Genomic DNA, 27,617 nt, shown 5'->3' on the forward strand with positions numbered 1-27,617 from the left:
TTATGTCTAAAAGCAAGATGATTTCCACTTCATTATTTCTAAAATATTTTTCCTAAGGGTACAGTTAATATCTGCTATTTTCCCTAGAATTAATACTTTTATAATTAAGACTTTAATTATAAAATTGAATTACTACAAGTTCTACTCATTTACAAAGGCTTCCATCACTGCCTTTTTGTTTTGTGGTGAGATATTTATTCACATTTATGTGTATGTGTGTCTGGGTACCCCCAGAGGCCAGCAGGGCCCACAGGATCTCCCGAAGCTGGGGTCAGAGGTGGCTGTGAGCTGGGGGTGCTGGGAACTGAACCTGGTCCTCTGGAAGAGCAGCAAGTTCTTAGAAGTGCTGAGCCATTTCTCCAGTTCCTGTTCTTTCTGTAATTATGCACTTAGTTTTTCTTCCCTTTTTTTTTTCCTTCATAAATAATACAAGTAACCATTTTTTGTTGTTGTTCGGTTGATTTTTGAGACAGGATTTCTTTGTGTAGCCCCATCTGTCCTGTAACTCGCTCTATAGACCAGCCTGGCCTTGAACTCAAGAGATCTACCTGCCTCTGCCTTCCGAGTGCTGGGATTAAAGGTGCCTCACTACAAATAACCACATTTTATACCTCTCATCCTTCTTTTTTTTTTTTTTTTCCTGCTTTCATTCTACAGCATTTTGTTTCTATCTCTATGTATTTAAAAAAAATGGCAGGGATAGAGCATGACAGGAGCCACGAAGACCTGGTGTTTGGTGTCTTCTGAGTGGAAACAAGCACCACACAGTGGCAAGCCTGAACACTTACCTCCTCCTCAATAGCAAAAAGTTTGACAATGTTTTTGTGATTGAGTTTTTTTAACACTTCAAATTCTCTCATTTGAACATCCACGGGGCGAAGGAAGCTGATGTTATTAAATACTTTGACAGCATATAAGTCGCCAGTTTTCTGGAAGACAGACAAGACAGAGGAGTCAGTCTCACAGCACACCACACATCCTTCAGACCAAGCTCTGGAATCAGAGCCCCCCAGTCTAAAACAGGTAAAGAATCTGGATTCCCCAAAGGTCACTGTTTCTTACATTACAAACAGAACTGACAAGTGGCACACTGGTGGCCAAGCCAGTCAGCCATGTAGCAGAAGGTAACAGCTTTCTTTTGGAGAAGAAACTGAAAGTGAAACTACAGTGATTTCCCAGAGCCAAAATTTACAACTAAGAATAAAGAGACGGAAAAATTATACTCCACCTACAAAAATTTTATCAACATTATCAAAGGAATGCAATTCAATTTTTGGAAATTTTTGTCACTAGCTGTGTTAATGCATCTGTAGAAGTCTGAGAATCGAGGTCAGAGTGAACTTCCTGCTTAGATCATGCCGCTGCAGGCCGAGTGGACTTCCTGGCTGGCCCTTAAGACTGCTGTCCTGCATACCCGCCTTCAACCTGACCTAGACGGGGTGGGAGGCAATCTGTTCCCTCAACGCTGCCTTTAGAGGGGCAGGATCTTCCCACATACCGCAGCTCCCCTCCAGCTTCCCTCCTGTACCAAGTAGATGGTCTGTGCAGCGTCATGACACACAACTAGCTACAGCTTTTTAGCACTACAAAATTAACCTCGTTCTAAACAGTTCCAGGTTCACCCACTCCCTTGCAGTCTCTGGGACCAGCACGCTTCCCCCCGGGGGCCAGTACAAGCCTGTTTCTCCCATTCAGCCCCACTTTCCCCCTATTTATTCAAGGTTGCATTTCCTCAGAACCAGCTATTCTCGGGGTTCAAGTGTGACCTGCTTGAGGGCGCTAGTTAGGGCCTCTCCTTTGGACTGTACACCTCCTTTCCACAGATTCACAGTCACCTTCTTCCTCTGACCACAGAATCATTATCTTTCACAACTATTCACTGTTGTTAACAATCCCACTTCTCAGTATCAATATTTGAAGACTACTTTCTCTAAATGACCCCCATTGCCCAAGTCACACCAAATACAAAGAAATGTATATTTCCTTATATATGTCTCAAACTCAGTTTAACATAAGATTTTTTTCCTTATAATTTTATTTATTTTACTGTGTGTGTGTGTGTGTGTGTGTGTGTGTGTGTGTGTGTGTGTATGGGCAGGGGTCAGAGGCAGTATGCATTCCTCAGTTTCCTCTTTCCGCATATGTGACCTGAGGAAAAAAGGTGGGTTGTCACACTTGGCTGCAACTGCCTGACCTGCTAAGCCATCTCACCCCTCAAAAAGGAGGTTTCCAACAGAGGAGCAAGCAGTGGAGACAAAATGTTGCAGCGGACCCAGCTGTCTGGAGAGGTTTGGAGCCTCTCACAACCGTGAGGTAACTGGACGATGAGATTGTTCTGTATATTTACTGTCACAAGTCAAAGTTATTAAGAATTACATCTGCACGATCAGCACAGCCTTCCTACAAGTCCCTTGTCTTCACCTTCACCACAGTTGTCACACCCATGCACTCCACCCCACCCCCAACTTTAACGAGAGAGTCTAAGAGAAGGAGCACAAGTGAGATAGCTCAGTGCATAAGTACCTGCCATGCAAGTTTGATAGCCTGAGTTCAATCCCCAGAACCAACAGAAGAGAAGTGACAACTGAAAGCTGCCTTCTGACCGCCAACATGTGTGCCACGGCAGCGTGTCTGCACACACAAGGCACACATTAATAAATAAAACGGCCCTACAGATTAAATAAGCAATATGATTTACACGGCAGTATGTTTAAGAACATGGCATCCTAAGCAGTGCACAAAAGCGAGCATCGCGATGAAACACAAATTTAAATTAAAGGAACATAAGATTTTAAAAAAGATTATTTTATGTGCACAGGTGTCTTGCCTGCATGTATGGCTGTGCATTGTGCTTGCTGGTGCTCCAGAAGGGTGAAGAAAGCCTAAGATTTCCTGTAGCTGGTTACAGACCGTTGTGAGCCGCCATGTGGGTGCTGGCAATCAAACTGCGGTCCTCTGCAAGAGCAGCCAGTGCTCTTCGGCACCAAGGCAGCTCTCCAGCCCAATGGTACCATTTCCAAGAATGGGGACTTGTGCGCTTGTGTGTGGAGATGTAAACATTGAGTGCAGGTGCTTGTGCAGGGCAGGGGCATCAGATCCCCTGGAGCTGGAATTATAGGCAGTGTGGGCCACCTGACAAGGATGCTAGCAACCAGAGTCAGGTTCTCTGCAAGAGCAGTGTGTTCTCTTAACCCCCGAGCCATCGCTCCACTCCACACTCCACACCCTGCCTTTTAGTGCCATCGTAAATACTTGCAGTTGACATCGATATCACTAAGAACAATCACAGTGTCTGAAAATACATCTCTGGAGAGACTATTAATGACCAAATAATAAACTGGGTCACAGGAACCTCTTAGGCCAATTCTTATCCTCCTCAGATCTGTTATTTTAGATTTCCACAATATATTTTTAAAAGTACATCTTTGTTTCTTTGGAACTTTATGCTGCCTTAGGGTATCTAGTTTGATCTTATTCATCCATTTATTCTTTCATTCAGTGAACGTTTCAGAGGATCTAGCATGTCTAGGTGTTTACATGAAAGACACTCAGTAGCTGAGCAGAGAAAGGACCAGAACTCAGAAACTATCTAGTAATGCCAGCACTTTAAACTCGTCAGCCAGGTTATCACTACTGCCGCTTAGTTTCCAATGTGCCCTTCCTAATGGCTCCTTGACACAAAACCACACTTGTCTTGTGTAGGGCTTGCTCACTGGTTATATGTAACAACTCCAGGCCCACCACAGCACCTGACAAATACTAAGTAACGATTACATTAACTTGGAACAAAGGAAGGCAAAATGTCAGATGCATTTCAACACTAAATTCTGTTGTTCTCTTCTTGGCCCCAAACAAACAAACAAGCAAAAAAAATTTTTTTTTCTAGCAAAGAAATATCCCAAGAACAAAGGAAGTGAACTTAAATAAGGATCCAGAGCCCGTGGCCAATTCGAGAACCAAGAGGAAATCTCTAAAAGCTGTCCACGTGACATTTATGACTCATTCTTTACGAGCCATACAGCTGTTTATCACAGTCTCTCCCCAGAGAAAACAGCCCCTCACCCATGCATACTTGTCTCAGTGACAATTGTTTTGCTTTGTTTTATTTTGTTTGCTCAAGATAGGGTTTCTCTGGGTAGCCCTGGCTGTCCTGGACTCCCTTTGCAGACCAGGCTGGCCTTGAACTTAGAGATCCGCCTGCCTCTGCCTCCCTGAGTGCTGGGATCACAGGCGTGCACCACCATGTGACAATGTTCAGTGATAATCTTAAAGCTTTGGGAAAGCAAAATCACCCCCCCACACACGCTAAAACATTCAGTTCCTGTGTCTGAAAATAAGAATTACAAGGCTCCAGACATCACTCACCCTAAAACAAACTCATAGTGTTGAAAAATCAGTCACTATTTGAGCTACAAAAGGAATTCTTACTGTTATTTTTTTCAGCTTTCTATACATTTATCTCTAATTTCTTCATATTAAATTATTCTAGTTTTTTTTTTTTGTTTGTTTGTTTGTTCTTTTTTTTTTTCCTGTGTAGTCCTGACTATTCTGGAACCACACTTTACACCAGGCTGGCTTTGAACTCAGAGATCCGCCAGCCTCTGACTCCAAGTGCTGGGTTTAAAGGAGTACACCATGACTGTCCAGCTATTCTAGTTATCTTTAATTTCATCCTCTAATAGAGAACTCAACAAAATGCTAAATTTAGTTTTTTGATGTGTGTAGCTGGACTAGCTACTCTGTGGGTTTTTCTTTTTCCCATCCTTTATGCCCCCAGTTTCACCCCCTATCACTATATAGGAGAGAAAAAAGGACAGAGGGGAGAGAGAGAGCTAGAGATCCTTAAATCTAATTTATTTCTTCTTAGCTTATAGCTGGTTTTTGCTACTTTGTGGATTCTTCTTTTTCCCACCCTTTATCCCCCTACCCTGTTTTATCCCCTATTACTAGATAGGAGAGAAAGGATAGAGTGAGGGGGGGTGGAGAAGAGAAGGGGGCGAAGAAAAAAGGGAGTGAAGGAGGGAAAAGGGGGACAGAGAGGGGAAGAAAGAGAGGGAGATGGAGGAAGGGAGGGATAGAGAGAAAGGGAAGTAGAAAGAAAGAGGGAAAGAGAGAGAAAAAAAAGAGATCCTTATTGAACATAATTTCTTTATTGTTGCGTCTTTGAGCACAACTAACAAACCGTAACCGACTCCCCTGAATGACCAGCAACCACCAATCCTACCTGGCAGTGCGCTAGCATTTATATACCCATTGAAAAGTTCCCAGAATTCCAAACGTCGCACAATTGCAGAAACTCTCTGCAGCTGGCAAAACCACGCCTCTACTACAGCAAGATGCTAATCATAAACAGCTGCTGCGGCAGCCCAAAGCAGCACCATATCCCCACACCTGGGCTTAAAGGAAAACATACTTTTATAATATTTCTGTGGTGTTTTAGAGAACCCCAAATTCCAGAACTGTCACTACAGACCTGCTGCCAGGATCAACTGTTTTAACCTGACTCCCACTTCTACCAGCTCCGGATTACCTCACACTAGGACACAGCCTTCTAACTCCAGTTTCCGTGCTGAGTCTCTTCACTCCCACCTACCCTGTCCAATACTATTTTAGAGACAAGAACCACCTGCGGGTCCTATCACCGAGCATCTGCCAGTCCGCCCAGCCCTCCCTCCACTATATGTCACCGTCAGGAAGGCAGATAGGGAACACTCTTCAATGACTTCAGCTCTCTTCCCTCCTGTAAACTCACAAATTCTGGCATCACTAGACAGATATATTCACTGCCCCAATACAAACAAACTCATTCTTAATCACAAAAATCACAAAACCGCTTTCTTTAGACAACAACAAGTCAAAATCACAAAGCCAAATGTTCCCATTGAAATGTGCTTGTCAGAACATGGAATATACTCGCTTATATAAACCTAAAAGATATGATAAACATAATGAAATCTATACACCTAAAGAAGATAATCAAGAAAGCAGACATGGGGTATGATGATCAATCCTCATTTAGAAAGACAAATGGGATATGCATTGAACGTATGACAGGAGTCTACCGCAGAAAGCATCTGAAAGACTCTACCTAGCAGTGTTCCAAAGTAGATACTAAGACTCATAACCAAACCTTCGGCAGAGTGCAGGGAATCATATGAAAGAAGAGGAGTTTGATGTGGAAAGGATAGGAGCTCCACAAGGACCAAACATAGCTGGGCACAGGGTCTTTTCTGAGATGGACACTCAACCAAAGACCATGAGAGGATAAAACCTAGAACCTCTGCTCAGATGTGACCCGTGATAGCTCAGAAATCAATTGGTTTCCCATAGTAAGGGGAACAAGGACTATTTCTAACAGGAACTCAATGACTGGCTCTTTGACCTCCCTACCCCCAAGGGAGGATCAGTACTGTTAGGCCACAGAGGACTTTGCAGCCAGTCCTAAAAATACCTGACAAAACGGAGTCATATGAAAGGGGAGGAGGTCCTCCCCTATCAGTGGACTTGGAAAGGGGCAGGGAGAAGATGAGGGAGGGAGGGTGGGATTGGGGAGGGAATGAGGGATACAGCTGGGATACAGAATTAACAAAATGTAACTAATGAGAAAAATAAAAAAAAAAAAGAAAAAAAAAGAAATGTGTTTGTCAGGAGAAAATAAAGCAATGACAGGGTGAAAACACTGCACCTACCTTATGTCTTCCTCGGAAGACATTTGCAGTGGCCCCCTGGCCTAAGATATCAGACAAAAGCCACAGATGGTTAGAAGTGCTCTGCATCTCGGCTTGGTCAGGCGCTGCTCCTCACGCTGAGGGGAAAGAAGAGATTTGCATGTATGCTGTTAAGGAAATAACGCAACCGAAAAACAAATGTTAGCCAAGTTTGGCTTGAAGTAGGACTACTTATTATTTACTACTAGGCTGAAGTGCAGAAACACAGTCCAGGGTAAAAAAATATGTTCTAACAATATTACAGGATAAATGTTATGTGGGCACTGTGGAAAAACACCACCACCACACTATTAAACCACTTGCACACATTCGATTATTACTATTGTTATTTTATTTATTTATTTTTTTGAAACAGCATTTCTCTGTGTAGCCTTGGCTGTCCTGGACTCACTCTGCAGACCAGCTGGAACTCAGAGATCCACCTGCCTCTGCCTCCTGAGTTGTTGGGATGACAGGTGTGTGCCACCATTGCCTGGCCTCAATTATTTTTGTTATGCTTTGGAGACAGTATTTTGTGGTATCTCTCAGTGTTCTCCTGAGCTCTCTATATAACCCAGACTGGTCTTCTGTCTCCGCCTCCAGAATTATGGAATTACAGGTGGACCTGGTGTTTTTTGTTTGCTTAATTAAAAAAGATCTGTGCTTGAGTGTGAGCCTGCATGTGATGCTGGAGGAGTTGGGCGTATGGATCCCCAGGAGCTGGGCAGTTGTGACCAATCCACTGTGGGTGCTGGGAGCTCAAGCCCCGTTCTCTGCAAGAGGAGCAGGTACCGTAACCACTGAGCCATCTCTCCAACTCCCACATCTGCCTTTTTTTTTCATATATTCAATTTAATTTGCATTGCTGACCTGTAAGAAATATTCCTTTATCATCTGATATTGTCTCTGCCAATTAGAGTAATACTGACTACTTATCTACTCCAAGTATTTTGAAAGATTATTGATTTACAAAAAAAAAAAAAAATCGACACAGGGTCTTCTTACAGTCCAAGTTGGCCTTGAACCTGTAATCTTCTTGCCTTCGCCTCCCAAGTGCTGGGAGATAAGTAGAAATTAGGGTAGCACAGAAAGCAATAACCACGTGATTATTCCAGAGCACAAATTTTCACCTACGGGGAAACTGTAACTGAAAAGCACAGAAGCTATTATTCCTGAAAAGCCAGGAGCTCTTCTGCTGCTTAAGGATAGTTTCCTGGGCCAGTGAAATGGCTCAGTGGGCAAAGGGGCTTGCTGCCAAACATGACAACCTGAATTCAGTCCCTAGAACCCATGTGGACTATCTGTGCACGAGTCCACACACACATACCTGCACACACAATAAATACAATGTAAAAGACATGAAAAAGCACTCTTCTCCATAACTTCTAAATGGACAGACATACACATGCCAAGAATGCATTATCCAGTCTTAAGAAGCATCAAGTGCAGACTCGTCTTTTAACACAGGGAAGCCGTTTGAGGACGGCACAAGCACCATACACATCAGCCTCCTGTAAGCTGCTGTAAGGTTTGATCGCATCAGTCCATTTCCAGGAAGTCAGAACTCTGATCTTCCACGGATGGTTGGGACCATAGAAAACGGCCATGGGTCCAAGTTTCACCAATCTATTACACACCAGCTGTATTTACAGTTTTATTGCCTTTGTAATTTAGATAAGGAACTGTACATCCATCAGCCTATTTGACGTGAGCAATAAGACCCCCTTCTCACAAACAACAAAGGCATTTACCAGTTACTGTGTTTCAGTCAGGGGTGATAAACCCAAATATGTGATGGAAAACCTTGCCTAACTGAGGCTGCAGTGCTGTGAGGGCAGTATCGGCAAGTACTCATACGTATCTAGTGGATAATCGAAAACAATCAGCCAAGACAGCTGCTCTCTGTATAACACTAAAAAAACACGGGTCCACAATGGTGGCGATTTGAAAGTTTCTTCCAGTAACCCCCTCGTGACTAAAACATGACTCAGCACACCCCACCAGAGGCTTCCTATGTAAATGTCCCTAAATTTTGACAGGCATATAAGCTGGTATTCAACAAGTACGTTTTCCGGTGATGCTGCCCTCGGTCTACTTCCTTTGTTTAAAACGAAAGTTACTAAGGATAAAACAGGTTTGGTGACATGGTGCACGGACAAAAGTTCCAGAATTTCCAAACTCTAGCTCTGTGTCAACCATTTATTAGACAGGCAGTAGAGGTTCCAGATGGGAAAGGTCGGGTTTGGAGCATGCCTTTGACAGTTCTCCGGGAGAAGCTGTCTTGGGACGACAGAAAATACCAGGGAACTGGATTAGGGAAATCAATCCAGCAGCTCAAAAAGGAACCAGAGAACAGGGGAATCTGCATTTCGCCCGTGTTCACAGAAAACGTCTCGGGCCGGTGACCCCGGGTGCGAAGGCCTGTTCGGTCGCCAGTCTATTTAAAAACTGCCCACGGTGTCAGCTGGGCCAGGGGTGGGAGCGGCCAGCCAACTCCGCGGAGGGCAGCCCTCCTGCCCGGCCGCCCGGGCCCAGCCCCGGCGAGCGCGACGCTGCGGGGGCCCTGGGTTCGAAGCTCTGACTCAGCAGCCCGCCTCCCCGACCCCCCGGGCGCACCCAGCCGCCCCCGCCCTTCCCCCAGCCCTCCGCCCGCCCTTCTTACCCAGCCGAGTGTCCGCGGCTCCCGGGCCTTCTCGAGCCCCAGGCTACTTCCGGCTTCGCCAGCCCGGGCCGCGGAGCACGTGACCGAGCGCGGGGCGCGCCTGCGCGTGCGTGCTCCGCGGCGGCTGAGCGGCCCCGCTGCGGTCGCATAGCAGGTAAGGAGGGCGCCGCTGTTCCCCGGGCGGAGCTGGGGAATTCGGGTCCGTCTGCACCGAGGACCGAGTGCGGCAAAGGTGGCGACGTCCACGGTCACGGGCGGGCAGGATGCTGGCCGCTGAGGACAAGATTGGGGGCAGGTTTGTGTTTTAAGCATCACTTGCCGCATGAAGCAACTATCCGTTCATGGTATCTATCAATCCGTTTCTTAATTCGTTCTTTCAGGTTTTTGAAAATGGTAATACTGAGAATTTAAGCATTGAATTTGACAACTTAAGAGCTAAACTAGGCGTTGCTTCCGTGCACGACAGCACCAAAGCCCCCTTCCCACTTAGGATAGAAGATGCGACCTCCAGACCAAGGGAGCCGTGAATGGTTAAGGGCAGAGGCTTTCACTGGGACAAGGAACTGAAGCCGCGTATCCGCCCACTCCTGACCCCATTCAGACCAGTTTTCATCAAATGCACAACGGAGACAAAAAAGCCCAGTCCAACGAGTTCTTAGAAAGAGTTATTTTATTAGAATTTTCAACAGTTTAGGCAATGAAACCATTCTAACAGCAAATGCACTTTCTGCTTACAATTAAAATCTCTCTCAGTTCTGATAATGACACGAGTGACAGACAGGTCCATCCAAGTTTCTCCAACAGAAAAACCCACAGCTTAAAATTATGGAGGAAATATGACTAAGCCAAAGGACTTCACATGTTTTCCACGTAAGTGATACACATGAAAACACCACATAGTACTTTCTTAAAAGGCAAGCCACTTGTGAACCCATTAGCAAGCATCGAGATGGAAACAGGCGGTTGGTTAGGCATGGGGCCAAGCCAGGCACCGTGAAACCCGATGTCTTTTGCCTCTGTTTTCTTACCTATAACAAATGAGATTCCCCCTTGAGACAATTATTTGGGTGCTTGCCTTTAGAAATTAGGTACTTAATGATGGAACAGTTTCTTGATAATGACCGTACTTGGGTAACCTCAAGGAATGAAGATGAGAATTATTATACATGATTACATTAACATCCACTATTTATACACTCTGATTTCCATGTCCTGGTTTCTCAGGTCTAAACACATGTGAACCTATTGTAGGGCTTTAAGGAGCTGTGTATGGACTCCATGGTACAGTAATTCAAGCTAATACTGAGGCCTATGTTTTAATCCATTGAATTCTTATCAAGTTATGAGGTAGCTACCATTGTTTCCCCCATTTCTGAGTGGGACACCAAGGCAGGGAGATTCAACTTGTTCAAGGTCCTAAAATCAGTTACTGGTGTAAATGGTGTTTGAGCCTACTTAATCTGGGTCCAGAGTCCTTGTTATACAAGCTCTTAACTGCTGTGCTGTGCTACTCCCTAGAACACCTTGCAGTCACACTACAGCAAGAGATGCCAGTACATCTCCACAGTGAATAGAGTGCAGCAAGCAAACACCCAGTTTTGCTTGTTGTTTTGCTTGTTGTTTTGTTTTTGAAACCAAGTCTCACTCTAGCCCCGACTGGCCTCAGCCTCCTCTAAATGCTGTGATTACAAGCATGAGCCACCAAATCTGGCTCACTTACCTATTTAGAAAAATTTACGGAAGTACTATGTATACTTCATTAATCTAGTTTCATCATTCTCAGTTTTCTGTCAGTTTACTTCACTGCCTTTATTTTATAATGTAAGGAAAATACTGAGCATCTTTTGCGGAATTAAAAATCAGAAAAAATATTCATGTGCACAATTTAGAGTATAATATCGGGGAGGGCTCAGCAGGTAAAGTGCTTGCTAAAAACAATGAGGGCCTGAATTTGGATCCCCAGCGCCCTCAGAAGAGCTGGTGGCTGTAGCCTGAAGACTGGGCCATAGAGACAGGGTAGGTCAGCCAACCCAGCCCAAACACTGAGCTCTAGGTTCACTGAAAACCCTGTCTCAAAAAATAAGGTATTTGCCAGGTGTGGTGGCACAAAACTTGAAATCCCAGCACTCTGAGGTAGGCGGATCACTGTGAGTTTGAGGCCAGCCTAGTCTACAAAGTGAGTCCAGGACATCCAGGGCTACACAGAGAAACCCTGTCTCAGAAAACCACCACCACCACCAAAAGGTTATCAACCTCCCCATTCATATACACCCCCCCCCCCACTCTCAAAAGATTTTACGGAATTTATAGGCCACAAACCCCATGACAACACACAGCCAAGGGTGAAACCCAAGACAAATCCACCCTGAAATCGTTCTGTCCCCTCCCTCCCTGTTCTGTGGTGTTGGGGAGGAAACTCAGGTCCTCAGGCAAGCTTTCTACCACTGAGTAACACACCCTCTCAGATTTACTTTATTCCATCTTAAGCAGGTGCTCATGCAGCCCAGGCTGACCCCAGATTCACTATGTAGCTGAGGGCACCCTAACCCTCCTCCCTTTCTGTTCCTTTGTGCAGTACTGGGCTGGAACCTGGGCTTGCTTGGTAAGCACTCAGCTAATGGAGTTAGGTCCAGGCCTTAACTGGGCTCGGAAAACTGAAGCATGTATAGCTATGCTGCAGCAGTTTTGTCCCTCTTTCCAACACTGGTAGCACTGCTTTTCTAGCTTTCTCCTAGAGCACACAGCAGTAAGCAGTAACTGACTACAAAACCACAAACATACAGGTGGTCACACCTGGTGGTTCACACCTTTAATCACAGCAGCTGGGAGGCAGAGACAGGCTGTGAATTTGAGGCCAGCCTGTTCTATATATCAAGACCCGGTCTCAAGACAATAAAAAAATCCAGGTATACTGTGCTCTAAGTACATCTAAAAGCATAGAAAAACACTGGAATTTATAATTCTTTTATAGATTCATGGAGCTGATCTCGAGTGCATTTAAAGAGACCAGCTTAACAGACCTCGGTTGCGAGTGGCCTTTAGGGGCACAGTCAGTGAAATAAGGCATCCACATTCATATGTGCAAACCTTTAGGTCGCAAATCACAGAGTGACTGAGGTGGAAAAAGGAGGCTATTTGTAATAATTCCGGAAAAGACTTGGTATATTTCACTATGTAAAATTTATTTTATAAAAAATGTGTAACACCAGCACCTACTTTTAAACCGACTTATTTAGGAACCCATTCTCTTGTAGAATACATATTGGCATTGAAACAGTTTAAAGAAATGTAATGGCTATCTACAAAAAAATTACGTTTTGATTGTTAACCCCCCCAAAGCTTATGTGTCTGCACACATAAAACTGAACATTTCCAACTTTACATTCAATTTGTTAAGAGTCAGTTTTCTACGCTTTAGTTTTTATAAAGAACTTTAAAGTTTTATATAAAGAAAAAATTAAGGTACTAGGATAAATCTATGTCTTATAACAGCATTTTTACATAAACAATTTAAACTGGCATGCAGGCAACTTTACTTGTTGTCACATACCTGTATTGGGAAAAATTACATCCATTTTACAGAAAACCCCACATACACCGCAGTAAGCTCAGAACAATGTTAAAAGGCGAGTGTGAATGACACACAAAACCACTTCTTTATAAATTATTAACTGGATTCCTGATCATGACACAGGACAGGGAATTCCAATTCTTAGGGCTTTGCTCTCTGGAAGAATACCTGGAAAACAAGGATTGAAACAGCACAGGATCAGACACGATGGCTTTCTTCAAGGTTTACAAATGCTGCTCACCCCTTGGTAACAATACTGCTATGAGCAACAGCAGTCAGAGGAAATAGCTCTTATAAGCTTTTATTTATTGGTAAAGTTAAGCATGGAAAATTAAATTTAAGGAAGAAAAAAGTCAAAGATAAAAGATAGAAATTTTCAGTCTTAAAAGGTTTACTATTTATTTGCTGATTTAAAAGGTTCAGTATTTGAGACCACAGAAGAGTGGGCTAGATAGAAGCCATGCTAAGCAATGGCCCAGCACTGCAGTCACCCACAGTGATGCAAATGAAATGAGCACTAGAAATAGTACATGGTAGGCAATGAGCTCATCGAGAAGGACCATATTTATCACTATACTCCTAAGGCCTAGCGCTGCTGTTCACCTGACTGCCTAAGTGAGAGGAAAGGTGGATGTGGTGACTCACACCTGAGACCCACAAATTTGGGAGGCCAAAGCTCAATTCCAAGCTACTCTGGGCTACATAAGAGAGATCCTGTCTCAAAAGAAACCCAAATCAAGAAGTGCTAAGAATGGCTACTGTATGAGCAAAAGAAAGCACAAAAGGAGGCTGTCAAGTTAACATAGCCTAGAGTCACCAGAGAAGGAGTCTTGATTGAGGAACTGCCCAGACAGGAGTGGTCTGTGGGACACTCTCTTGACTGTTAATTGAGAGGAGGAACCAGCCAACTGTGGGCAACAGCAGGCCCTGGATTGTGTAAGAAACCCAGCAACTCATTAGCCTGTGATGAACCAGCAAGCAGTGCTCCTCCCTGGTCTCTGCTTCAAGTTCCTGTTCTGACTGCCCTCCTGCTGGACTGTGCCCTGTAAGCTGGGATGAGCTCTTCCTCCCCTAAGTTGCCCGTTGGCCATGGTGTTTGTCACGTCAGCAGAATGAAATCAGAACAGAGCACAACAAAGGCAAACTGAGAAGAGCAGTCAGAATTCCTGGTGAAGGAGGGCTGATGGTAAACAGGCTTGAAAAGTCTGAAGAACAGCAAAGATATTGTTTGTTTTGCTTTGTCTTTTTTTTTTTTTTTTTGAGACAGGACTTCTTTGTGTAGCTTGGCTGTCCTGGACTCCCAAGCTGGCCTTGAACTCACAGAGATCCACGTGCTTGGATTACAGGCATGGGCCACTGCACCTGGCTTACCTACGGAGCTCTTGGTTCCCAGCACTTTGTAATCAAGAGGCAGATGGATCTCTGTGAGTTTGAGGCCAGCCTGGTCTACAAGGCTGTGAGTTCCAGGACAATCAGGGCTACACTCACTGTCTTGATAAAACCAAAAAGAATTCTACTAATTTGAGCCAGGGAGCTACTTATAACTTGCTATCAATTTAGTGTATGGGGCTTTGCTTTGCAGTTTGTTTACTGAAAGTATTAAGGACAAATGAGAAACAGTTCTGGGTTCTGGCACATTGTGACGGTGCTCCTTGAGCAGAGAAAAGTCACACTTACTGGTACTTGCAGCCTCTATCTACTGTCTGGCACATAAGCAGTCCTCAGTATGGAACAGTAATCTCCAACAGGCAGGGGCTCACTATGTAGCAATCTCCAACAGCCTTTCTAGGCAGGGTCTCACTATGCAGTAAGTGCCAACAGCTTCTATTTCTACGCTGTGTCTCACTATGAAGCAGAGGCTGATCATTACTTTGTGATCTTCCTGCCTTCATTTTCCAAGTATGGGGATTACTGGCATGCACCAACTTAGGTGATCTGTTTTATTTATAAAATTTAATGCTTTTGATTATTAAAAAAAAACCTTGTTGGCTGAATCCCTTTGTCTTTCAAATGTTTCACAACAAAATGTAAGGAATTTATACTTCTGCTTTTGTATTTTTAGATCCTTTCAACTTAACATGAACTGTTCTCTAACTTTCCATCCTCTAATACCCATTTAATCACTTCATAAAACCATAAAACAACAAGGAAAACCCAGATGCTGGTTTTCATACTAATATATTCAGGCTATTTAGACAATTAGAGCAAATATCTAATTTTAAAGGTCTTTCCAAGAGCTTAGTACAAAGGGATTTGCAAAAATGGCTGCCAATTACTATGTCTTTTTAGAGCAGAGATGCCAGAGTGAGTCAGACCCTGTGCCCTCCAAGGTCACAAAAGATGCAAAAATTTTCCAAATACCCACCTTTAGGTAATTTTTAAAAACTTTAGCATCAGGCTGCTGAAGTGCTTGACAGAATTCCTGGGTTGATAAGGAAGGGAAGAGAAATGGGAAAATCTATTTAATTCAAGTCACAATATCTTTTTTTTGTTTTAAATTATAGTTAATAAGCACAACATAGCATGGCAACCACTTTACCTCCTTAGTACAGCAGTGTTAACTATGCATGCAGGAGATCTTACAGGATTTTTCATCATTTAGAAATGAACACCTATGCCTAGGTGAGATGGGAAGCTGTAGGTCTCAGTGAGAGACCCTGTCTCAAAAAAACAAGGTGGAAGTTCCTGAGAAATGATACCCAATGTGGACCTCTAGTGTCCACAAGCATACATACACACCACACATACAAAGAAGGAAACCCTGCTGTATACAACAAATACAGATAAACTTAAAAAAAGCTAAGCTACACTCTGTGTGATGCCTTCTTATCGCAATAAAACCTGAAAAAAAAAAAATCCAAACCAATCAAACAGTAAAACCGAACAAACCTCCGAAACACTGTTAAAGAACAAAGCAAATCCCTGGAATCTAGTTAAGTGGATTTTTTCAGGCTTGGTGGCCAATCAGTCATCCTGCTAGCCCCTTATACAGAGGTTCTAACTCTAGCTGACATTCAAATTCGGTCTGATACTTCACTAGCTGGATGTACACAAAAAGTGTGGGCAGCTGCATAACAAAGTATGTGCAATTATACTTGTGTCAAAGTACACAGTAACTTTGTAGCCACCTGTCTCAGAACAGAACTTCAGACTTAAACATTAAAAACTTGACACAAACCCAAGCAACTCTCTCTTGTGTTGTTTATTATTTAGTGTCTCTCTCTTTCCTCTTTCCTCTCTGTGGTCAGGATTCGACCCCAAGGCCTGGCACATGGCAGGCAAGCTGCCACTCAGCTGCATGTCTGACAGACCAGAGTCCTCACGTACTGTGATCACTGCTGGCAGTCTACAGTCTTTCTCCTTTTGCTTCTTCTCAGACAGACTTTCACTCTGCAGCCCCAGCCGAGCCAGGACTTACTGTATAATCGCTGTGTAAGGTAGATTCACAATCACAACAGCCCAGTCTCCTAAGTAGTGGAATTACATGCATGGGCTACCATGTCCACCTGAATGTTTTCTTTTCAAATGTGTAAAATACTATAGGATTGGAAAAGACAACAACTACACTAAACTTTGATTTTTGAAAGACCTTTGTTTTTATGTCTCTGTGCTTGCATGAGTTTATGTGCACCATAAGCCCTTAGAGGCAAGAAGAGGGCACTTGGTCTACCTCTGGATCCCCTGGAACTAGAGTTATAAGTGGTTGTGAAATCACATGTAGGTGCTGAGAACTGAACCTGTGTCCTGATTAAGAGCAGCCACTGCTCTTAACAGCTGAGTCCCATGAATTCTGATAGTTTGGCAGCAAGACTTAGTATCTTCCTAGGTAACAATATAACTAACATGACCCAATTACTCATAATTTCAAAACAGTGACACATACATAATATTTCTATGTCTCTTGAACTTCTGACATAAAAATATACATGACATCAGGTAGGGCGGGGGATTCCTCTCGGTTGGTAAACCACCAGAGACTGAACCTCAGAACCCATAAATGTTCCTAGTGTGGCGGCATGTCTCTGTAATCCCAGGACTGAGGAGGCAGGAACAGTGAAGCTGAACGAGTGAGGCAGGGGCGGAGGAAAGACTGTTTCAGAGGCGGACAGTGTTCCTAAGGATCGCACTGGAAGCTGCCCTCCAGCCTCCATATGTGCACACATGCACATGTACCATCAAGGCACATACACAAAGGAAAATATGTACAGTTACAGACAATGGCACTATTATTATGACCTATCACTTACTGAATGGTAGAAAATTAAATTTGTATTGGAGGTTAGTTAAGAATAAAAACAAAATTGTTCCATTCAATTTCATGAATTATTTGTAAGTCTAGACTCCATCCAGGCTATTGACAACAAAACAAGCTGAATACTATGGGGCTTTCTTGAATTAAATTTAGATATGAAGTATACACTCAAAATAATTCAATAAAATTATGAGCAAAATTTGTTTCGAGAGCTCTTACCTGAATTATTTCTGGAGCAACTTGTAAGGAGGGCAGGTATTCTTGTTGAAGATACTGAACACACTCAGGGCCCTGCAGATGAAAGATAACTGAGCCATCTTCTTTATGATAGAGCACAGACTCTAGAGCTGTGCTGCCCTGATTTGAAGCCTGGCTCTATGGAACTTGATCAACTAACTGCTCTAAGTCCCCAGTTCTCCGTCTGAAAAATTAGGTAATTGGAAGTATCTGATGAACTATATATAAGTATCTGTTTATTACATACAAACAACATAATATACAACAAACAGAAATTTGTTAGCATAACATAGCATTTAGCACATGTTAACATTATTTAGTGCTAAGTACTGCTAAAGAGTACTTCTAAAGCCACAACCTCCTGAGCACTGAAACAGCAGCAGCAAAGAAGGGTGAGACTGTCAGTCTGCCACAGAAAAGAATACAGACTGTGGGGCACTGAGAGAGGCCGGAGTGCTGCCGGGCTGATGACTATCTTCAGAAAGTAAAACACAGCCAGAAACAAGTAAACAGTATAAAAGCAGTGAGGTATACTCAGCTTTCCCGACACAGAGGGCTACAGGATTTAACAGTCAGTGATGACAGAGGAGGAGAGCAAAGACCAGGAAGAAAAGTTCTAGGTTGATGGAGGCTAAATACACTGCTTGCAAGGGACATTTCCTAGCAGCCCCGTATATAAAACTGAGGAAGTCAGCTGTGATTTATTCCTATTTCTGGGAGAGGGGTGCTAAACAAAGTGGGGCAGGAAGGATGATGCCACAAATAATTCCTGAGCCCTACCCGTTCCCAGAGAGTACAAAGGCACCCAGGAGACACCTTGAAAAACCACTTCCTTTTTAAGCAATGTTATTTCTGAGAGAACAGCTATTAAAAAAAAAAAAAAGGTTAATTTCATGTTTGAACTTGATAACTTCTGTGTGAATGGGCTGTGGAGGCCAGAGGTTGGTGGCAGGTACCTTCACACACTGCTCTCCACTTTGCTTTTCTCAGACTGGGCCTCTCCTTAAATCTGGAGTTGGCCAATTTGGCTTGGCTGGCCAGGCAGTAAACTCCAGGGATGACCCACCTGCCTGCACCCGCCCCTCCTCCCAGCACTGAGATCTCAGATGTGCAGAGCTCATCTGTGAGTGTCCTGAGTGCTGTGCACCTAACCACAGGTCCTAACATAGGAAGCCGCTGATGGGCAGAGCCATCTTCCCTGCCCTGCATTGAATAATGCATTTAAGGGCTTTAGTGGGTTGATGGTTCAATCTGAAAGTAAATTACCAGACAACATCAGTGGACCACACCTAGCATTTGGGAGGCTGAGGCATGGGCTGTGAATGTGAAATCAGCCTGGTGACACTTAAGGCTGTCTCAAAACAAACCAAAATCGATCTCTCTCTTCAGCATACTTTTCCCTACTTTAGCATCTGGGCTTTCTGTTTACCATCATTAGCACTCCTCAACCTTTCTTTTCTCCCTTTGCTCCTGGCCCTCTACTTAAATGGCCTCGGTCTCAACTTACTGTCCCCTTAGAGGAAATCTGTTAACTGTGGGGAAAGAAACTACATTGGTTCTGAAGAGTTTTTCTTCTCACCTTTCCATTAGTCTAACCCATTCTGCTTATTTCCAATGCACTGCTCACCATTGTCATACAACTGTGTTATCACTTAAAAGAGAGAAACACAAAAAAAGAACCCCTAAAAACCTACAATTTGAGGCCAGGGATATGATGGCTCAAAGGCAAAAGTGCTCATCACAAGCCTGATGACTGGTGTGCAATCCCAGGATCCCACAGTGAGGGAGACACCTCAAAGCTGACTTCCGATCTCCAAACCTGTGTTGTAGCATGCACATATCTACATTACACACACACACACGCACACACACGAGTGCACAAGAAATAAATACCTTTTAAACTCCTTTTTAAAAAGGAGGGTGTTTTTGTTTTAATCTGGAAAGTAAACTTGTACTCAAATATTCAAAATCAGAAAACAGCAACAATCAAAAGTCTGTTTTAAGAAGAATTTGTACTAATTTAGAACACCTTTCCTACGTGTTTCATCCCTCATTCTAAGGTCTCCTGCACCCACAATGTCACCAGTCTCCTCTGTTATGACTTTCTGCCCTTAGCTTTCACACAGTTGGTCCTGTTTTTGCTGTCTCTGTGTACGTATGTAACTGTGCATGACTGTGTGTGCGCCCACGGAGGCTAGAGACGTTGAATCCCTTGGGGTAGAGGTACAGGCTACCTGAGGGCCTTCCCGTGTGAACGTGAAGGATCTCTGCAAGAGCAGCATGTACTCTCTTCTCTGCTGAAGCCATCCTCTGCCCACCTTTGGGTATTTCTTTCCTGGTGCTTTAGGCAGAGTTCTTTTGTCCTGATCTTACAAGTTGTGATGGACGTACAATGAGGACTCCAAGGTCAGCATTTAGTTTTAAGTACGTCATACTCCTACTCCTAACAGCTCTCTAAACATCTTTCCCAACCCAACTGTCCGCATTACTTTCCAAATATTCACTCACATTCAACAACATACAGCTGCCAATCATCTACCCCACTGCACTTTTTAGCTATTGCTTCTGCCTGTATGTCTAAGCGAAATGATCTTCCACCAGCTTCACTATGCCAACACACCCGCTGTCCACCCCTTTCTTTGTCCAGAAAGCTCATCTGACCAGTGCCATTCATCTTAAGACAAACCCACCTTTCCTATGGGCTGCTTACTGTTCCTTTGGGCATCTTTAGTCCTGTACTATTTTACATATCCATTGAAACCACTTAAACCACTGAAGAGTTATTCATGCATTGCTTTTCCTTGATCCTGAACAACAGAAACCAGGGATTACCCTTCTGCATTTTTTCTACAACACAGTGGCCCTCACCCTAACTAGCAGCACAGGTATAAAGGAAATGCTGTTGAAATGAAACCTTCAACTCTCTACCAGAAGAAATTCAAACTTAGAGAAGGCCCTGCAACAGAGATCCAGGGAACAGGCTGCTCTGCAGTGAGCTGCATGCAATCTGAGGAAATGCTGGTCGGCGCTGTGTCAGATAAGGTGGAAATAGGAGTTTTTGTTAAAAGAAAAAAAGCACTCATTTTTAAATGTTGGCAACTAACTCAAGTTATCTGAAAATACCTGAAGTCATATTTAAATAAGACTGACTAGAAAGAGCTCTGTGTTTAGAATTAATCCAAGTCTCTAATCATTTACTGTAACCACAGCATGTGAGAGCTAAGGCAGGAGGATTGCTATGAATTCATAACAGGCTGGAACTCTGTGCAATCCTGTCTCAAAAAGCCAATAAATAAGTTAGCAAGTAAAAATAAGTCAACTAATAAAAGGCTAAAGCAATCACTTGCTTGGCCAAGCGCCTGCAGTGCAAACCCCAGGGCCTGGGCTCTGCCAGTGTCTATCTCACAAGCACAATGGTTCCCCAGGTGGCCTGCCAGCCCACACTAACAGTGAACCCCAGGACCCAGGGACAGGCCCTGCCTTGGAAAACAACGAAGACAGCAACATCTGAGGTAACCTCTGACCTGTACAAATATACGTGCACCTCTCCCACCGGCTGCCTCTCGACTGCACACACACACACATGCACCCGCATGTGCATACACACACACACGGAGCAAACATGGCAGAGAAATCTGACTGTACAGAAGTTGAATGTGACGGACAGTAACAGTCACTGCTCCTTTCATTTATCCCCCAAATCAGTACTGATATCACCTTTGATGGGTCAGACCCAACTGAAAGCAAAAAGCAAATACGGGGTAAGAGAAGTGAAGTAGCAAGGACCATAAGCCTTACCCGTTTGAGATGAATTGTTTTCAGAGTCACCGCACACTCAGAAAGTGCCTGTAAAAAACAAGTTTAAATTTTTAATAGGGGCAATATGTTACAAAACTAACCTCTTATCCCTCCTGCCTCCAATATCAAGGAAAATATTCATAGCTAAGAGGAAAGAGTGGTTTTAAGGTAAGTAGGCCAGACAGAAAAAAAAAATAGGAAAAGCAAAAGACAAATTACTGGGGCTGGAGAGATGGCTCAGTGGTTAAGAGCAATGGCTGCTCTTCCAGAAGACATAGGCTTAGTTCCCAGCACCTACATGGTGACTTCAGCCCTAAAGGATCTGACTCCCTCTTCTGGCCTCAGAGGGCATTAGGTACGCATACACTGAAGCAAAGCATCCACAGACATAAAAGAAAAAAAGAAAAGCAATACAAACTACAGTCCTAATGTGGTAGTATGACTTTTAGTGAAAAAAAAAAAAAAAAAACAAAAAAAAACAAAAAAAACAACATCCCCAACACTCTAAAAATGGGATCTGGGACCCATCACACGAAAAGAAAAATGAGTTAATGCTGTTAAAAGCAGGAGAAGATGTTAAACAGAGTAGCAGAAGGGTATGATGCTACATACACATGGTACCAACACCCAGGAGGCAGAGGCAAGGGATTGCCTGCAAGTTTGAGAGTAGCTGAGAGTAGCCTGGCATACACCATGAGATCCTGGTGTACACTGTGAGGTCCTGCCAGCTAAGGCTACTCAGCAAAATCCTGTGCCAAAACTCAAAAGTAAGCAGGGAGAGAAAGAGGGACATTAAAGAAAAGACAGGGATAGGAGGAGAAGGAGAGTGAGAAAGACAAAGAGAAAAATGGGAGAGAAGTGGGGGAAGCGATGTGCCTTCATGGGAAGGCACCTGTCCAGGGTAACATCCTCAGTGCTGCACCCAGAACAGGAAAAATAACTGCAGAAAGTCATTAATCATGTATGAAAACAATCTATGAACAATACCATCCCATCATTAGAGAAGCCTCTATGAGGGTACGGGGTAAACAAGGACCTTGAGATGCTTACCAATACTGTCTGTGCGTCTGCCAGGTCAAAGGTCTGCTTTAAAGGTGCTAGGAAGCAGGCAGGGACAATGTGCTTATAAACAAAATCAGCAAATCCCACTGGTCCATCTTTACCTCCTATCAAGAGAATGCAAATTTTCATCTTGCTTAAAAAGAAAGTTAGTCAGTCCCCAGTTCCTGCTCTCTTTGGAGCAGAGTTCTCCTTCATTTCTGACGGTCCCAGGGAACAGTAGAGAATGGAGGGTTAAAGCCCCTATCAGGCTGGAGCTGTTGCCCATTGCTGGACCACTTGATTAGAATATGGAAGACCTCTACACAGATAAACTGTCTCAAAAAACAGAGCAAATCAAGAATATATAAGACCTAGGGTTCCAGTCCTAGCATTGAGGGGAGTGGGGGTGGTCTCAGGAGAAAACCTCAAAACAAAGTAAAAGCAAAAACTTCATCTCACCCCAGAGCTCTACCAGCTTTGAGAGGATGATAAAACATGTCTTCTGTGCAATTGGATCTGGATAGTCAACGGCTCCCTGGATAACAGTGATCAGCACCCGTTCTACATTCTCTGCACCTGAAGAGAAAAACTAGACTTTAATTTCAATAGGAAAAACCCAACCTGATACACTTACTTCAAAATATATAGTAAGTCAAAACACATACATATTGTTATAAATTCCCTTTACTTCTTTTACTAACTGGGCACCTAAATTCTAAGCAATGAAGAATGAAGATTCCTTTAACAGCTTGCTCCCCTGAATTCTATGTTTTTGGACCTTGCCGTGTAGATCAGGCTGGTCTCAAACTCACCGATGTCTGCCTTCCCTTGCCTCCTGAATACTGGATCTAAAGGCATACCCATGTGATGGTTTGAATGAGAATGCCCCCACATAGGTTCATATATTTGAATGCTTGGTCCTCTTGCTGGAGGAACAGTTAGGGAAGGATTAGGAGGTGTGGCCTCGTTGGAGGAGGTTTTAAAAGCCCATCTTATTCCCAGTCAGCCCTCGCTCTACCTTGTGCCTCTCAACTACTGCTCCAGAGCCACGCCTGCCTGCTGCCATGTGCCCTGCCATGGTGGTCATGGAACCAGCCTCTGACACTGTTCTGTAAGTTGTCTTGGTCATGGTGTCTCATCCCAGCAATAGAAAAGACCACACTCACCATGTCCAGGTTACTCCTCTTCTCTTTTTAAGAAAAGGTCTGAAGAACTGCCCAGGCTGGCCCCGAATGCATCTGACTCTCCTGCATCAGCCCCACTGGTTAACTGGGACTACAAGCCCTCACTGGTTGGCCAGTGCCAACTTTTAATTTCAAGATGGCAAACTAGCCAGCAAGACTCAACTGTCAGGTGAGTTCTGGCCCGTGTTCACTCTTCTACTTCGTAGCAATCAGAGAATACAGGAAGAGAGAAGCTGAATACAGTTAAGTCTGAGGCGCTCCCCTGGCACTGCTTCCACTCACCGCTGACCCCTCGGCGTACAGCTGTGACAGGGAACTGAGCAGACACACCCGGCCGGCACAGTGCATGCCCTACCTTGATTTGCAATCACTTCGCTCATTCCGCTGCCGGTGACTGTCTGCAGGAAGGCGAAGTAGCTCCTCCGCAGCATCTGCTTCTCCAGCGCAGCCGACTGGTCGTTGTCCTCTGCTGGCCGCAGCAGCACTTCAAAAATGGCATGAAGCAGGGGCATGAACATCTGCTGTAAAAACGGGGACACCTGGACCTGGAAAGGAGAACAAGTGTCATGGCACCTCAGAAGTGACGTGAAGCTCTGCTTCTCATGGAGGATATTTACATACTTACTAAAAACATACACACAACCCAAAGACTCAAGATTAGGTTCAACATGTATGGGCTGGACAGATGGCTCAGGAGTTAAGGGCACTGGCTGCTCCTCCAGAGGCCCTGGGTTCAGTTCCCAGCACCCACACAGCAGCCCCCGTCAGCTGCAATTTCAGGTCCAGGAGATGTGACGCCCCCTTCTGGGTTGTCCAGGCAGTACACACGGAGCATAGGAATGCGTTTGTACAAACCCCACACACACAAACGTCAACGAGCTCATCTTAAAACTGGTTGTGGGCCAGAGAGATGGTTCAGGAGGCAAAGGCTCTTGCTGTACAAGCCTGTGACCTGAGTCACCCCAGAACACATGAAGGACGGAAGGAGTGCACGGACTCCACAAGGCTGCTTTGGCATGCATATGCACCCATGGACACACACTCTCTTAATAAGTTAAAGAATGAAAGAAGATTTTGAGATGAAATAACAAGTGATCATAATCAAAGTTGAGCACGAAATATTTTCAAGTTTAAATTCCAAAGTGAAAAATAAATCCTAAGAAATGAATTCTGTAAAATTAAATAACACATGTGACTTCCATTAGTTAAGTTCCTGAACTACCCGAGTCCCAGTTTCCTCATCTATAAGGCATAATCCTTACAGTTAAGGTTACTGTGAGGAGTACAGAGCAACATCTGAAAACCTTCAGGGTAGATTTGAACACGGCAAGCATTATGGATGCACTGGCCATTCTCCCTAGCCAGTTCCTACTGTTTGTGAGTTTCCGCCTCTAACGCAGCCCTCGGGGCATTGGTTACTTTTAGACTCTTGTTCCAATTCCAAGCCTGCATGCCACCAGTTTCCAGGCAGGACTCTGTACTGATGTACTTGCTGCTCTTGGGAGTTTTTCCTGCCACAATGATTGACAGTTTTATTAGAACATCTGCTCAGGGGGCTGGAGACGTGGCTTAGTGATTAAGAACACCTGCTGCCCTTGCAAAGGACCTAGGTTCTGCTCCCAGCACCTACACGAAGGCTCACAATTCTGTGTTCTGTAACTCTAGTTCCTGCTGATCCACCACCCGCTGCTCCTGACCTCCTCAGGTATCAGGAATGTACATATACATACATTCAGGCAACACACTATTAGACATAAGAAAAGTATTTTCCAATCTAGAAATCTACCTAGTGTTACCCACTGACACAGAAAGCTATGGATAATGTTAAACATCACTATGATCCACATAACCGAGTAATTTGTCATTTAGCAGACACAGGATAGGCAGAGGGGTGGCTCCATCTGTACAGAGCTTTCTGTACAAGCGTGAGCACCTGACTTGAGTCCCCAGACCCTGTAATGACAGGTGGGCATGGCAGTGTGCACCGGAAGCGAGGCACTGGGAGGATGGAGGAGCACGAGCTGGCCAGTCTAGCCCATCAGTGAGCGTCACCTGCAGGGACACAGCACCTGTCAAAACTAACCTGCGGGTGCTGGTGGCCGCCCTCTGGCCTCCACATGTGAGTAACCCACCTCCACAACATGCAGTAAAAGGTATCTGGAATGCATGCACCTAGTGCTATGTCTGCAGAGGATGGTTAAGGCTCAAGAGTCTTAGCACTCTGGTCTGTGGTACCTTGAACTTGGCCGTAATCTGGTTGATGAGTGGAATGAATTCCTGGAGGTCTTTGGCTTCACAGTCTTTGAGCATGTGTTCTGAGGCAGATGGGATGAACGGAAGAACCTCTTCCTCTAGGCAAATGATCATTCGATGAAGGAAGGTGCGAACCCCACTTCTGAGAACGTCCTTTTGTACAGGGCAGCTGAGAGCTGGCAAGAACGTCTGTAAACAGTCCAGGTAAACTTCGGAGCAGCCACACTGTTTCACGGTCTGCTTGTTGCTGAAAGCCTTGCTGGTTCGACTACATGACCAAAACCCAGGCAGTTAGAAGTTCAGTGTTAAAAAATAATGCATAAGAGATGGCAAATTGACAACCAACTATTTCTTACATCAGAATTACTTCTACCCTTAGTTAATAGTTACATGAAAATGACTACTTCCACATAGGATTACAGAATAAAACGTTAAGTAAATTAAGCAAATAAGAAGTGGTTAACCATAAGCTGAGTCAATCCACCTGCTTTTCTAAAATCCTGATAGTCGGCAGGAAAAGAATGCATTTACTATGTGTTTAGTATGGCCATTAGGTAATCTGTACACGTTCATGAGATTTTGAAAACAACCTCATCACATCCACTATCAAGTTACTCCCATCACCCAAAGCCTGGCTTGTGCGGCAGTAAATGGCATACAACAACTTCCCAGTATAGCATTAGCAATAGTTTCCATTTCACACTGTTAACAAAAAGTATAGGTAAGGGGCTGGAGAGAGGGCTCAGAGATTAGGAGCACCGGCTGCTCTTCCAGAGGTCCTGAGTGCAATTCCCAGCACCCACATGGGTGGGTGGCTCACAACCATCTATAATGAGATCTGGTGCCCTCTTCTGGCATGCAGGTGTACGTGCAGGCAGAACACTGTATACATAATAAAGAAATAAATATTTTTTAAAAATGTAGGCAAACTAAATGGCTGCTTGAAAACAGTTCAGTGTGTCCCTGTTAAAAAGACCCATTTAAGAGGTTCTGCCTACATGGACACACAACTTTACAATTTTATTTGCAATTTGGCTCACCTGGCGAAGCCAACCGCATGGTTGAGACTATCTGCAAGGGATGCTTGTCTCTCTTCATCCTGCGCCATCATCAGTTTTTCCAACAGAACCTTAAACCTCTCCATCAGCGGTGTCAAGAGGTCCTTCATCAAGGCCTGCTTACTTTCAGCAGGGTACTCACTATTAACAATCAGCGCCCCAGCCGTTTCGTAAATGAAGAGCTGATCATCACTGCTCAGCAACGACTGGTAACCATTCTCCTACAAGGACACTTTGTCTTAACTGGGTATTTTCACTTTACTGTCTCTCATTTAACTTAGTCAAGAAGCAGCAGGAGACAGGAAATATAACCTACCACATCGGCTCATATACTAATTATTCATAAAAGTGAAATTTATGCCACAATCACAGAATGAAGAGAAAACTTAAATGGAAACAGAATTAAAGACTCATAGTTTTGATCCTGTGCTGGGCTAAGGGTATTGCTCCTGGTACCATATGTCCTCATGAGTGATGTTCTGGGGTAACCCACCAGCACTATATATGAGCAAACAGATATGTAAGTTAACTAAACCTTAGTCCCGACAAAACTCTGCAAATGACCCTACGATGATTGTTACTAGGACTCTCTGAATGCTTATGTTGCAGGAGTTAACACAACTGCTGAGAAAAGCTGGCATTAACTGGCCGCCAGTAGTTTGGCTTTCAAAAAACACATGTTTTGTTGGGGCTGGAGAGGTGACTCAGCAGTTAAAGAGTATTGGCTGCTCCTGAAGAGGACGAGGGTTCAAGTCCCAGCACTCACATGGCAAGCCTTACATCACCATCTGTAGCTACAGTACCAGAGGACTCAGCGCCCTCTCCTGGCCTCCGAAGGTACCGCACAATGTAGT

General features: G+C 44.2%; 2 protein-coding genes across 3 annotated transcripts in view; both read right to left on the reverse strand.

The window, feature by feature from the left end:
* Tbk1 (TANK binding kinase 1) overlaps positions 1 to 9,489 on the reverse strand; it is a 40,661-nt gene extending 31,172 nt beyond the window's left edge. The window contains exons 1-3 of one of the 2 annotated variants that reach the window (XM_021637854.2): positions 9,370 to 9,489; positions 6,690 to 6,805; positions 789 to 929 (exon numbers count right to left, since the gene is read on the reverse strand). In XM_021637854.2, the coding sequence (XP_021493529.1) occupies positions 789 to 929; positions 6,690 to 6,776 (228 nt within the window). In that variant the 5' untranslated portion in view covers positions 6,777 to 6,805; positions 9,370 to 9,489. Of the gene's footprint in view, positions 1 to 788; positions 930 to 6,689; positions 6,836 to 9,369 lie in introns of both variants that reach the window. The other variant, XM_021637855.2, reaches the window with a different exon arrangement.
* Positions 9,490 to 10,021: 532 nt separating this feature from the next.
* Xpot (exportin for tRNA) overlaps positions 10,022 to 27,617 on the reverse strand; it is a 38,542-nt gene continuing 20,946 nt past the window's right edge. The window contains exons 17-25 of the mRNA XM_021637852.2: positions 26,746 to 26,984; positions 25,688 to 25,973; positions 23,808 to 23,997; positions 22,728 to 22,844; positions 22,278 to 22,393; positions 21,228 to 21,275; positions 17,412 to 17,483; positions 15,306 to 15,362; positions 10,022 to 13,108 (exon numbers count right to left, since the gene is read on the reverse strand). Coding sequence (XP_021493527.1) covers positions 13,082 to 13,108; positions 15,306 to 15,362; positions 17,412 to 17,483; positions 21,228 to 21,275; positions 22,278 to 22,393; positions 22,728 to 22,844; positions 23,808 to 23,997; positions 25,688 to 25,973; positions 26,746 to 26,984 — 1,152 coding nt within the window. The 3' untranslated portion in view covers positions 10,022 to 13,081. The remainder of the gene's footprint in view (positions 13,109 to 15,305; positions 15,363 to 17,411; positions 17,484 to 21,227; positions 21,276 to 22,277; positions 22,394 to 22,727; positions 22,845 to 23,807; positions 23,998 to 25,687; positions 25,974 to 26,745; positions 26,985 to 27,617) is intronic.

The sequence above is a fragment of the Meriones unguiculatus genome, chromosome 2 (assembly GCF_030254825.1).
Source record: "Meriones unguiculatus strain TT.TT164.6M chromosome 2, Bangor_MerUng_6.1, whole genome shotgun sequence".
NCBI classification, from domain to species: domain Eukaryota; kingdom Metazoa; phylum Chordata; class Mammalia; order Rodentia; family Muridae; genus Meriones; species Meriones unguiculatus.